The sequence below is a fragment of the Hakea prostrata genome, chromosome 2 (genome assembly GCF_041222555.1).
Source record: "Hakea prostrata isolate BN-2017 chromosome 2, UWA_Hpros_2, whole genome shotgun sequence".
Lineage (NCBI taxonomy): Eukaryota > Viridiplantae > Streptophyta > Magnoliopsida > Proteales > Proteaceae > Hakea > Hakea prostrata.
The window spans coordinates 62838375-62851539 of NC_142601.1; the positions used below are offsets into that span (position 1 = coordinate 62838375).

Sequence of the window (13165 nt, forward strand, 5' to 3'; positions counted from 1 at the left end):
TCTCTATGACAACAACTATACATAGAATATGGGGGGAAAGGAACAATCAAATATTTATTGGTGCTAATACTACAAAAGTTCATGCGGTATTGGGGAAAATTAAGAAGGATACCCGCTTGTGATTCACACACCCTCCATTCAAACTTATTGACAGCTCAGGAAAATAGGAATTTTTCTACACAATGGCACATTGGGGTAATTCTTCAACTTCCAAAGACGGTTTGTCATAGATGGCCCAAGCTAGAAGGTAATTGGGTGGCTATAAATTGTGATGGGTCCAGTGGGGGTCCGAAATCATCATGGGAATGAGAAAAATATTATTCGGTTGGAATTATATGCGATCAAGCGTGGCATGAAGACTACTGGTGAAATGGGTCTAGCGATGATAGAAATTCATTCCGATTCCATGGAGGCCATCCAATTTATTCGGGGCTTTCCCCTGGGGGGGGCAGGAGGGGGGGGGCCCGGGGGGGGTTTTTCCCCCTTGTGGAGACTTCCTGGCAGACTTCCTTAATACCTCCCAAGAAGTTCATCTAATTGCATATGCTTTTTTGTTGGCTCTTTCTACTCTTGTTTGTGATGATACTAACAGCAAGAAATTGTTCAGATTGTAATATTCATTTTTCCCCTTTATTTAAATAATCAAAGTTTCATTTTTTTTAAAAAAAAAGGTATAAACTTATAATCTTACATTTTTATTTGGTATAAAAAAAAGAAATAAATATAATTTCCGGGAAAAATAATTAAAACAGAAAAAACAGTTTTTATATAACTCCAAACGTATAAATTGTTTGTTGACAACAATAGAAAACCGACAGCTTGAGAGACTTTAATCCAAAAGTTTGACACCTTTAAACATCTTAGTTTTCATCCATATAAGAAAAAAGAATATATTCTTATCATAAGAGAAATATATAAATTAATGAAGAATTAGAAAAAGAAGGAACAAAAGAAAAGATGAAATAGAATTTGAAGGGAGTAGGTAGAACCTATACGCAAATAAAGATGCATAGATAAAGCATCAACATGGATTAGATTTTGCATTTCCATTATCAAGTAATATTCTTTCCCCCTCTTATAATCTCACTCTACAAAAATAATTATCAACTTACTTAATTTAAATTTGATTTAAGCTTCGTATGGTAACATAGATGTGTAAGTTATCTGTATGTAGTTACTGTAAAATAACTTTGATTCCACCTTACTTAATCCTCTCGAGCAAAATCAGTTAGAAGTCCCTAAAATCAGTTAGGTTTTGGTTCACTTATTTATTTATTTATTTATTTCTGGAATTAAGTTTAGTATCCCTAAAATATTGTTTTTTTTTTTGGTACCCAAAATATTGTTCAGTGGAGATGAAACCAAAGTGAAGGTTGGAGAGAGAAAAACAAGATTTTGTACACAACGTTTATATTTTGTTCACAAGGCAAAATAATAACACATCACTGTTAGTGCAACCGTTGCACCTAGGGGTGTCAATTTATAGTCCGAACCATTAAAACCGAACCGCACCAGCCCGTTATAGTCCGAATCGAACCTTAATGGACCGTAATTGGGCTGAGGGTTATGGAGCCCGCACCAACCCAAAACCAAACAGCAACCCGTTTTGTAATTTTACATTCAATAGTATTTGAATCATTATATATTATCATTAGGTAGTTGGTATAGACAATTAAAAAATTAAGTATGAATTCAAAGATCAAATAGTCATTTTACTACTTAATATCTAGGATCTTGATTTCTATAGAATGAGTGGGTTTTTTTTAATGGAAATTGACCAATATCAACTTTGTTTTTCATATAATTTTTGCTTTTGTTGTAGGATGCTCAATTGTTTCTTTTTTTTTACACATCATAAACTGTTAGTCAACCGAAATTTAAACCGTTAGTCCAAACTATTAGTTAGTCGAACCCAAACCACACCAAATCGAAACTGGTCCGAAACCGTTATTTTGCTAATGGGTTGTGTTTGAACTAGGTGTTTTTCAGCCCGAAATTGCCTCAAACTGCATCGTTGACACCCCTAGTTGCACCAAATAAAAATCACAAACAAGTAAACGGAGAAAAATTAGGTGATTTGTTGGACACTTTAGATTTAATTCATCAAATTTGATGGTAGATCTTTAGGAATGTTCTGCCAAAAGATTCATACGGCGGTCTTGTTACCACCTTCCCATTATTTTAAAAGTTCCCATTAGTGCTTTTCAAGAAGGAATTATCATAAATTAGACAACAATTGCCCATAAATGTAAGGAGTTTAATACAGTAACTTCATCAGTAACTTCTGAATGAAGTTTGAATTGTCTTTTAAAAGAAAATTTCTCATATGCATAAAATTAAATATCTTAATTAATCACTTGGTAAACAATTATTGGCCCGCATGTACATGGTTTGGATTATTTTTATTCAACTTGTCTCTACCCCAACTAATTATTCGTGAAGAATATTTCAATGTCCCCACCCCTTAATTGAAAGCTATTTGGTTCAAAAAAATAATAATATAAAGCCATCAATATTTGAAGAAAAAAAAGAATTTTAATAGCATGTACAATTATTAAAAGAATAAAATTAAGAGACACCTTAAGTTAATTGGTAGAAAGAATATGCACCCTAAAAAATACTATGTCAAATTAACAATGATCATCAAAATCTCTTAAATTTGCACAATAATACACTTTATAATAAATTAGGTTAAGTCATGACTAGATAATTTCATTTAAATTGCTCTTAATAGAATAGAATCTAAATTTCATCTTCTTTTTTCCTCCATGAGTTCTTTCTTATTTTTTTATTCATTTTATATATAAAAAAAATATAAAATACTACGACCAAGGGTTTGAAGAAAAAAATGGTGCACCTACCAATTTGACATAACTTTTCACCAGTAATCTTCAAGTATTCTCATGGATTTTGGGAGAAGAATTATACTGTTTTTTTTTTTTTTTTTTTTTGCCAACCCCGGTTTATAAACCAGTGTTCGACCCGCGTCGCACACCTAGTTGTGGTGGGTGAGTGTCGCACACCTAGCTGTGGTGGGTGAGTCTCCCAGCGAGAATTTTTTGCATCCACAAGGATTTGATATCAAAACCTTGCTTAAGCGGACCTAGTTGCTTACCACTTGGACCAACCCCGTTGATAAAATTATACTGTTTACTATAGAGTTATAATGGTAAATTTGGATGAAGTTTAAAAGAAAAATAATTTGAAGCATGAATGATAGAATCAACAAGCAATCTAAGCACAATATAAATCATGGGGAAGAGAAGATTATTCGATTGCAAAAGGAAGTAGTTAACATTTGACTGATCTCCTTTTCACTCAACTACTCCACCAACACGTATATAAATTAGGTGCCAAGAATGCTGGTTCAGATATTATTCTCGCACATGTCTGAGCTATATATTCATATGTAATCGAAGAATGGAACCAGACCATCTCTCTTGGATTCTATCTCAAAACCTACACCACCAATCACGAACATGGTCGATCGATCATTCAATCAGATTGATAAAATCAATCTTCTTCCTAAAAAAAACAGTAACACTACCTAAAAAAGAGAGAAGAATCTGACTAAGAAGAGAAGAAAAGAGAGACAGGTACGTGTTAGGGAGCTATGTTCTATGTACACTAATTTCTTGAATCCTTCCTTGGTTACCTCAATCACCAACAGGTATATGTATATATATATGTAAATTAAAGAGAAAAAGCACACGTACACCTACACGCACGCATTCTCATTATTAATTTGTAGTTTCTTATTCAGAAACTCGTAGAACACAAGGGAGAGACCGAGAGAGAGAGACCCCAGAACTACCCACTGCTTGGATTGGGCCATCACTTGTTTTTCTTTGGTTCCATCTACTTCCATGGGTTCTGAAGATAATTCTGGTTACTACTTTGTTCATAGGAATCATGAGATGGGGTACGTTTCAGTTGGTAAAGTCATTGCCTTATTCGCTATGATTGCAGTTCTCATCTTAATCTATTTCTATGTCTGGAAAAGTTACAGAATCCACAGGAGAGAAGCTGCTCAGATATCCATGGATGAAGTCTCAGTTGCAGACTCACAAATGGTGCAGCCTCTCCAGCCACCAGTAATTGCTTCACTGCCCACCTTCATCTACAAACCTGCGATCCACCAGCTCCAAAGCAACACTGATTCAGTAGAGTGTGCCGTTTGCTTGAGCAGCTTGGAGGAAGGAGACATGGCCAAGTTAATACCTACCTGTAAGCATATGTTCCACTTCCAATGCATCCATATCTGGCTGAGCACTCACTCCACATGCCCAGTATGCCGTTGTGCTGCACAACCATCAACCAATGCTGCTTTGTGGGATTCGATTACCCCTTCATCAACAATTTGTAATTCAGAGATCAGTACATCTGATAATACTTCTTCACAAACTTCCAAGGAGGATGCCTACATGATTACCATAGATGGGGGGCAGCGAAAAGTGGGGTTGAAGACTTGAAGATCAAGAAAGTCATCAGCAACTAGTTTCATACATGTATCTCTCTGTGCCTCTCCGTATACAGGATTATCTATTTTCCTTAGTTTTTTCCTACTCCACCATGAATTCAGTTCAGTTAGTCGGTTAATTTGAGTCTGTAAACAAGATTACCTCTTTGTCTCCTGCAATTTTCCTTTCCCAATTTGGCAAAGAAAAGTCAACAGCTAGCAAAAATACTTTAAAGAAGAGAAAAGATAAAGAACAATGATCGATCATCCACAGAATTCCAGCTTCCAGGTTTTATTCATTACACGTAAAGATTGTAGAAATGATTGAGAACCCTCCCTGGCTGATGAAACCCCAGATGAGATGACACCAGTTCTGCCGAAACTGAACAGTGATCGTCTGATGACGTTTAGCTTTTGATTACTCTGTAACACTTTTCTCATCTCTATGGGTAAGAAGGTTTGACCATCTTATGGAGTTGGTCCCCTGCTGAGATATTGATTTCTCCAAAAAATACTTTTATCTTCCCTTCGATGAGGAAACTGCTTGGATGCTTCCTGTCAAGAGAAGAGAACTCCGAAAGATGATCACATCATTTGTGTTTAACTGAATATTTTTTTCATTTTTGCATTTTTTTAACAAGAGATCATTATTGGAATCGACATGAAACATACATTTAAAGATCATTATTTTTCAATAAACAAGCCACTATTAGTTAATGTCAACATGAAAAACACTTGTGATTTGTCCAAAAATATTAATAAAGAAAAGGTTTATTTCTTGAAACTACCTTGTCCCCCCACTCCCCCACTCATTTTTTTTTAATAATTAGTAACACAAAATTAAGAAAATATCAGTATTATTTAGTGATAATTAATTTGTCATTATTTGGCAATGGAAATTGGGAAGGCCTTAATCTTATGGATCTGAGGTACGTCCATATGTTTAATACTGTTTAGGCCCATTGTTTAGCGTCATGGCCCATTTAGTTGGCCCATTAGTCACCACTAAGATGCACACGTCACCACTAATTGGGCCAGGACCCACTCAGATTCATGAATGATACAATTTATAGCAATTCACCGGCCAGGATTCATCGTCAGCATTCAGCGAATAATTGAATGATTATGCGAAGAGTTGAATGACTAAATTGCCCTTAACAATGAACAGATGGACAACACTAGAATATGAGGACAAGGAAGGACAGCGTGTCAGTCACCACTCCGAGTCCGAGGGTTTCTCTGTAATAAACGAATCGGTTCTTCGAATCCAATCTCTGTCGGTTACATTTCGAAGCTTCAGCTTCGGATCTCTTCGAGTTCAATGGCGGTGATCTCTAGTCATCTTCTTCTCTCATGCATCCTAGTTACCACCGTATTACTTCATTGTTCTGCATTAGCATATACTGAAAAATCACTCGAAGCTACTTCTTCTTCTTCTTCGTATTCGAGTAGAAAGCCAGATCTGGAATCGAAAGCCGGTAGCGGAGGAACTCCTCTCTGGTGCGTGGCGAAGAACAACGCCGACGATTCAGCTCTGCAGTCGGCACTGGATTGGGCTTGTGGTGCTGGGGGAGTGGATTGTGGGGCAATACAGCAGGGAGCTCCGTGCTACGATCCGACTAATCTCCAGAGTATGGCTTCTTATGCCTTCAACGATTATTTCCTCAAGCATGGAATGACGAGTGACAGCTGCAATTTCGGGAACTCTGCGAGCCTCACTTCTTTAGATCCTGGTAAGCTTAATTTCTCCCACCGTCTTTATCTAAAATTAGGGTTCTTCACTATTAAAATGTGAAAGCTTTCAGTTTTTCTACTGATATTTCCGTCTTTTTTTTTTGTTTTCTTTCAAATTTCAGGCCGAGGGAAATGCAAGTTTCCATCTGGGTGAGTTTCAATTTTCAATTGATCAAAGATTAAAAAAACTTTAATTATTAGAAAACAAAAAAGTAACTCTTTTTTCCTTTTTTGTGTTGTTGGGTGACTTGGGTCCTTGAATTGATGCAGCTCTTTGAAGGTAAATGGGAGCTTTAGTGGAACAGCTCAAGTGGGACCCACGGGATTAGATTTCAGTGGTGATAAAGCCGTCGGCGGCAGATGGAGACTGACCTTAACAATCGGACCGTTAGTTTTCACATCTTTGTTAGTCTTCAAGTTGTGACGTGTCACACACAGGCTAAGCTTGTGTCCTTGTGTGGGCTCGAAACATTTTGGAAAACCATGAGATGGATTGAGGCTAAGCCCAAGCCCAAGCCCAACTTTATGCAACATTCGAGGTGGGCCATTTGCCTCATCCTGCTCTTTTGTCTCTTTCCCGAATGAAATATTAATCACAAGCCCAGCCCATTTACACTAGATTTGTGTCAATTTTCGACTCAATTTTTCAGTTTTTCTCGGAGAGAGAAGGTTTTTTTTTTTTTTCCAACCCCTTAGGGTGACAAATGAGGAAATTTTGCTTGAGAAAACAAAGCTTTTGAATACATGTAGTAACGCGGTTCTTCAACCCCTTAGGGGGTTTGTTTTTTTGGTAAAAATATCTCACTCAAGAGCTTGAGCATATCAAATTAATTACCATAGTGAGAAGTTTTATTGACAATGAGAACTGGTCCCTATCATCATTGAGCTGTTCAATGTCTTTTGAGGAGTAAATCTTACTGGAAAGAAACTGCATTTATCAACTGCATTGTTCCTTTGCGTTTTAGCCTAATCAATCCCAAATTAAACTACCATATGTCATGCTTATTTCAATTCTTGATCCATGAGATTCGCCATGGTATAGGGCTACATTTTTTTTTTTTTTTTTGGGTTACTAACCCCGGTTTTCAAGGCTTTGCCCTGACTAATCCGGTGTTCGACCCGGGTTGTACACCTGGCTGTGGTGGGTGAGTCTTCCAATGGGGATTTTTTTGCTTACGGTATAGAGCTACATTTATTATAAATAGACAAAATAGAGTCTGCCATTTTTTTTTTTTTTTATTTTTACAATTCTTTGAGGTTCTAAATCTAATAATACCCAATTAGAACTGGGTTGGAACAATTTTATTCTTTTTCCAACTTAGACACATGTGTACCCCTTAATTTCTATTTAAAGGCTACAAGAATATATGATCCCCATTCAACCACATACTATGTTTTGCAGGATGAAATTGATCAACAACAAAAAAACTAAGACCCCCCCCCCCCACACACACACTTGGCTCTCATATTCTAGTACCCAAAAGAAAAAACCATAAGGTCTCTTGTAAAAGCGTAATTTGTTATATAGGCCAACTAGTCGAGCTCGTCATTGACTTGGCCTTTCTGGCTAGGAGATTTGTAGTAGCGTTAATCTGCCTAGAAATGTAGAGAAAATTACACTCTTAAAAATAGGACCTAAGATGAGTACATCCATTATTATACGATGAATATCCAAGGGGAAGAGAGATGATTCCCTATTCAATAGAAGAATTAGACGCTTGCTATTTGATTCAATGACTACATGCTCCACCCCTTCCGCCAAACCATGGAGAACGGCCGGACAATTGGTAAACTGAAGTCCTCAAAGGTGCAGTTTGGTATATCTCACAATTAAATTTCATTTTTCAGGTTACTCAATAGGATGGCAAGGATCAAGCAATTGGAATGAGTTCCTTTGATTTGAACATCACATTAATTCTGATCCTTTTGCCAAATGTGTGCATGTTCAACTACAACAATGCTTGTTGATCATTAAGAAACATATTTGAAAAGAAATGTGAATGTTAATATTTTCATCATTCTTGTAGTAAATATGGCAATATATGGTGTACATACGTTAGACATGATAGCAATATATCATACCACACATAGCTAAGCTGTGGGGTTCACATAAGATCTACCTATGCTCTCCTATGTTAACTTCCCATGTGACTGTAGGCCCTAATATAGATCATGCCACAGTGCTAGAATTGCTATTCTTGTGTATTATACAACCGCGTAAACCTAATCTATATTTTCTAGGCTTGGCTTTGACAGGAAGAGAGAGATGAATAAAGAGGAAGGACTTGGATCTTGAGGTACAAAGTGAAGATAAGAGTATCAAACCAAAGAGACTCCAATGGACCAACCAACCAAGCTAGCAGTTGAGTTCGAAAAAAATCCAATAATGGATCAGTTGGGACACACCATGATGCATTACACTCTACCTAACTCCATGGACCACTAAATTCAAGTTTCAAAACTATCAAACATAACTGAAAAATCCCACTCATTTTTCTTTTTTGTTTTGATTTACAGTGACAATTATGAAATGGGTCTTGGGAGTTGTGAGTTTGGAATTTGGCACAGGACAGGAAAAGGAAAGGAAACGTCCGTGTAGAAAATTAGTATGGCTCACCAGAAGAAAAAAGGGATTCCATTTGATATGATATGAAGGTATGTTTGATTTAATGGATCAATGGAAGTGTGCAAATGAGTCATTGAACCAATGGCTTGCATGGGTCATCGCCGTGTGGGTCCAAAATCAGAACCTAGAGCAGTAAAGCTGCTAATGGTGGCCTAATTTGCCACAAGAGGTTAAGAGCTAAATGAAGCGAAATGACAAGCAATCCCACTTATTCTTGACCAACAAGAGAAGGTAGGAGAGAAAGGCAATGTGAATTCTGCGTGTTCCATATTTCCATGTGAGGCTATGTGGAGGAGGAACCAAGAGTAGAGGTGGTGAGGTGGGTGACAATAATTCATGGGGCATAAAAAATGGAGCTTTGATGATGATGGAATGAGCAGAGAGAGAAAACTGGGAAGATTGATTTTGAGCACTTGAGAGTCGGTCTAGGAGGGGAGAGAGTGGAGCGAGGATTTGGGCGAGAAAAGAGATGGAAAAAGATACGATAAGTGCTTGGATTTCTGTGGTTTGAAAGAGCATGTTTTTCGGGTTGATTTGTCTATCAGACAAGCGAATTACGGGGAGGGAGATCTGGAACACTCAGATCCTTTTTCTCTCTCACTATTTTTCTTACCTCCATCTCCGTGTTTGCTGAAAACTTGGGCTGGGTTCTGTGTGTTTTTTCCCATAAGTAGCCGATTTTTACTCCAGAACCTGCGAGATTTTGGTTCTCAAAAATGGGGTTTTCGGTTTCCTCTTGATCTTGTGTTTCTGGTTTCTCTGTTTTCAGATTTGGCTTCTCTTCTTACCTCTCCCCTTCTGTCTGTTCCTTCGAATTTCAACCTGGATTTTTGTTTTGTTACGACAGCAAAAAACCCAAGGAAAATTTCGTGGCATGTGGGTGTCTTCATTTCTTTCTCCTAGCTGTAGTTAGATGGCAGCGCAGAAGAATGGTACAAGAAGAACAGCAACACCAGAAATATAACAATAACAGCAGTGGCGGAGGTGGTGGTGGCAGTAGTAATGGGGGAGGTCGTTCTTCCAAGAAACTGAAGCAGAAGAAAATCCCACAAAGAGGTCTGGGCGTTGCCCAACTGGAGAAGATCCGATTAGAAGAGCAGCAGCAGAAGAAGGACGTGGTTCCTGGTGTGTCCTCTCCCTGTTTTGTTATTCCACTACCTCCTCCCCCTCCTCACCACCAGTCATCTTCTTCCTCTGCTTTCCCTGCATCTTCAATTGATACAGCTCTATTTGGAAGCCCTCCGACGAGTCCTATTCCAACTCTTGATCTGTTGGTTCCACCACAACCACCACCTCCTTCGTACCCAACAATCTATGGTACTCGTCCACTTGCTTCCGGCGGTGGCAACGGTGGTCATGCGTTGGTTGACACGGTCACACCTTTTACAGAGCAAGGACATTATTCTAGTATGTGGAATGAGTTGAACTACAATGGCAATATTCCTAGACTGGATCATGGACTTGCATACAGAACCTATGAGGACTGTTTCCCAATTTGGCATTCTTCTCCGCCAGTTATGATGGAAAGAAATCAACCACAATCTTCGACGAAGGTAATCGATTTTTCTCTGTTTAATTGCTTCCTGTAAAGCAATCTCTCTGATCCTCTCTGTCTCTGCAGGTGAATTTCCCTTCTGTCACTTCATCATCGTCTGGACTTGGTTCCATGATAGAGCTCCCTTTAAACCAAAGCTGTCTCAGCAACAGCAACTATACACCACCGACACCATGGCCCGATGATGAGAGGGTATGTGGGGTGGAAGTTTCCCTTCACTTTCATGTTTTAAATTCCAAAGTTTTACATTATAGAAGAGTTGAGATTGTTTAGAATATGGGATCAGATTCTGATACTGGACTGGTTGGAATGTAGTATAGATGGTTGGTATTAAGCGACCATGGCCCTTCTCTCTGGACAACCTGCCGCTTCCTTCAAAACTTCCTTCAATTATTCAGCCAATCTACAGACCAGAAGAACCCTATTTATGTGGCAACAACAATGGAAGTTGCAGCACATTTAAATTGGAACCTGGAGATTGCATTATCAGGTTGGTATTTTTGAATTAATTTTTTTTCTTTAGCAGCGTGGATTTGTCCTGCCTGGGATTCTGGGTTGTTAGCTCACAATTTTCAGTCATGCTTATTCTCTCCACAGGGAAAATATCTCGGGTTCCACACCCCTCCATGCGAATGGGAGAGGAACCAGGTCTGAGTTGAACCTTAAGAATGGAATTAAAGAAAATGGAACTCTTCAAGGGGATTTTCTCACTTTGGGCCCTCCTGCGGCAAACTCATCATCAACTGCGGCAAATTCATCATCAATGATTTGTAAATCTAAGAAGCAACTGCCCTTAGCATCCTTTCCTCCCTATTATCCAATCCCTGAATGCGATTTGCAATCATCTCTGGTAATTTTTCTTTTTCCCTATCAATCTTTTGTTGATATTTGTTTTGAAATGTTTCTGACAAGTGGGTTATTGGGTTAAATGGTGAATAGGCAAGCATTGAAGACCCCTCGCTGCGACAAGCTGGTTCATCAATAGAACAAAAGCAAACCATCCACAATTTCTTCCCACCAAAAGGCCATAGAGTGGCGACCACGACCAACGAGCACCGGAGAATCGAGGCTGTGGACACAGTTGATCTAAACCTAAAGTTGTAAGTGGAGAATTTGGAAGCATTTCTGACATTGGCATTTCTGTTGCCTCTCCTAGTTTCTCAGGAATGTTGTCTGAGAAAGGAGAAACCATGGTAGAACCAACAACGGTGAAATGTGTCCAGTGTGTGATCCCCGGAGAGTTGGGGGCTGGGTTGAAGAAATGTATGTCTATAATCTATCTGATTTGTTGGATTCTGTCTTTATTTTTGAACGATGGGTTGCGAGTGTTTGTTGTGCATTTGATATTGCAGTTCTCGTTGATGTTGAATGACGAAAGCACACTGGATTTGATACAAACTTTTTGCATGGGAGATGAAATGAGGATGATCCAGGTTTCTGGTTTTGTTCTTTCTAGCCATAGCTAGTATCCCCCCATTGCTGAGGCTTGAAGCTGAAGCAGGGGTGTGGTGAGTTTGGCGAAGAACTCCCCTCATATCCATGAATTTCCAACTGAGCTAAGGAGAAGGCCGCATGCAAACGTATGAAACTAAAATTCTTTGGAAGATGATTCAAACCCCAAGAATTGGGATCAGAGATCATATGCAGAAACAAATGAGTAGAAAATGATTTTCTATAAAATAAATAATAAATAATAGAGCCTAGAATGGGACCCAAGAAGTACTACTCACATTAAAAATGGATTATGAGCAAAAAGGCTGAGAACCTGTGGTCTGTCAGTCTGGTTCAGATATCGGAATCAGTAACTGATACTGCATTTAAAAAATGCCCCACTAACTGCTAGTTTCAGCCGTTCAGGTAACATAATGCCTGCAATGCATGGTAGCAGAACTGTATCCACACAGACCAGAACCAGATTCGAGTCAAGGTTGAGTTATTACTTCTGGATTTACACATATTCGGATCCATGCTCCAATGGGCTGCAACTCTTGAGATAAATTTACAAGCAATCCGTGAGTAAAACCATGGTTGCTCGGCTCAGGATGCTACAGGATCAAACATTCAAAACGTTTTCATAATGATGATACATGGTAGGTTCAAGGCACAGAGGGCTTTGGTTGGGGACCATCTCACTTTATTCCTCTACAGAGTTGTTGTTCCCTTACCTTAAGAGTTTGAGAAACTGTGGACACTCTTAGAAAGATATCATAAGAAGATATTCCAGTGGTCCATCAGTAGCAACGGCAAGGCAATCAAAATCTGATGCACAAAACATTCTTCAGTAGAAAGCCATGCATTGTTGGTTCAGTTTACTAATTAGGGCATCCTTTGTCCCCACAATAATTAATGGCCACAGAGTAACCCTCATCAACCCCATTTGATACAAAAAGAGTGAGAAGCAAATCACTCCATAGCTTCATTTGTCTCTCAAATGAAAGTGAACCAATCTTGGTTTGATACCGCCAATCTACACAGTTGTAATTCATAGTGAAAGAATCTCAGTTTGATTAACCTGCATGTTAGCTGGGTAGATGCAAGTGAGGTCCTACAAAGCTTCAATATAACAAGAGGATAAGACTGTATAATAATATTCCATAAATCATTATATGATGCATGTAGCAAATCTTAGTCCGGGTCAGTGGAAGGACCTAAATATAAGACATGACTTTCTAAGATAGTGCCTCGTATTTTGAGTGTTTTTCAAGGGGATGTATATAATAAACTATAAACAGTATTGTAGTTCCATCGTTTAATGCAATTTTTCAATTTACTTCTTTTGACACTCAAAAAA

At 38.4% G+C, this 13165-nt stretch overlaps 3 protein-coding genes across 4 annotated transcripts; all 3 read left to right on the plus strand.

Moving 5' to 3' along the window:
- Window positions 1-3792: 3792 nt before the first annotated feature.
- Window positions 3793-4876, plus strand: LOC149025557 (RING-H2 finger protein ATL39-like). The gene is made up of 2 exons (XM_089143140.1): window positions 3793-3922; window positions 4010-4876. Exons 1-2 carry the CDS (start codon window positions 3867-3869, stop codon window positions 4470-4472), a joined length of 519 nt encoding a protein of 172 aa, XP_088999266.1. The 5' UTR covers window positions 3793-3866; the 3' UTR covers window positions 4473-4876.
- An 803-nt stretch (window positions 4877-5679) lies between these two features.
- LOC149025558 (PLASMODESMATA CALLOSE-BINDING PROTEIN 5-like) lies at window positions 5680-6845 on the plus strand. The gene is made up of 3 exons (XM_089145764.1): window positions 5680-6192; window positions 6316-6343; window positions 6464-6845. The coding sequence occupies exons 1-3, from the start codon at window positions 5781-5783 to the stop codon at window positions 6615-6617; spliced, it is 594 nt and encodes a 197-aa protein (XP_089001890.1). The 5' UTR covers window positions 5680-5780; the 3' UTR covers window positions 6618-6845.
- Window positions 6846-7709: 864 nt separating this feature from the next.
- On the plus strand, window positions 7710-12562 carry LOC149025559 (uncharacterized). Of its 2 annotated transcripts, XM_089145766.1 has the most exons (6): window positions 7710-8555; window positions 8711-10372; window positions 10441-10566; window positions 10695-10864; window positions 10972-11224; window positions 11314-12562. In XM_089145766.1, the coding sequence occupies exons 2-6, from the start codon at window positions 9749-9751 to the stop codon at window positions 11476-11478; spliced, it is 1338 nt and encodes a 445-aa protein (XP_089001892.1). In that variant the 5' UTR covers window positions 7710-8555; window positions 8711-9748; the 3' UTR covers window positions 11479-12562. The 2 variants fall into 2 exon arrangements, with proteins under 2 accessions (XP_089001892.1, XP_089001891.1); XM_089145765.1 differs by having other exon boundaries at window positions 7710-10372.
- The last annotated feature ends 603 nt before the right edge of the window (window positions 12563-13165 follow it).

Coding starts and splice junctions, on each gene's coding strand:
- LOC149025557 (XM_089143140.1), top strand. CDS start 3,867: ATGGGTTCTGAAGATAATTCTGGTTACTACTTTGTTCATAGGAATCAT. Junction 3,923..4,009: donor CATAGGAATCATGAGATGGG/GTACGTTTCAGT, acceptor GAAAAGTTACAG/AATCCACAGGAGAGAAGCTG.
- LOC149025558 (XM_089145764.1), top strand. CDS start 5,781: ATGGCGGTGATCTCTAGTCATCTTCTTCTCTCATGCATCCTAGTTACC. Junction 6,193..6,315: donor CCTCACTTCTTTAGATCCTG/GTAAGCTTAATT, acceptor TTCAAATTTCAG/GCCGAGGGAAATGCAAGTTT. Junction 6,344..6,463: donor AAATGCAAGTTTCCATCTGG/GTGAGTTTCAAT, acceptor GAATTGATGCAG/CTCTTTGAAGGTAAATGGGA.
- LOC149025559 (XM_089145765.1), top strand. CDS start 9,749: ATGGTACAAGAAGAACAGCAACACCAGAAATATAACAATAACAGCAGT. Junction 10,567..10,694: donor CATGGCCCGATGATGAGAGG/GTATGTGGGGTG, acceptor AATGTAGTATAG/ATGGTTGGTATTAAGCGACC. Junction 10,865..10,971: donor CCTGGAGATTGCATTATCAG/GTTGGTATTTTT, acceptor TTCTCTCCACAG/GGAAAATATCTCGGGTTCCA.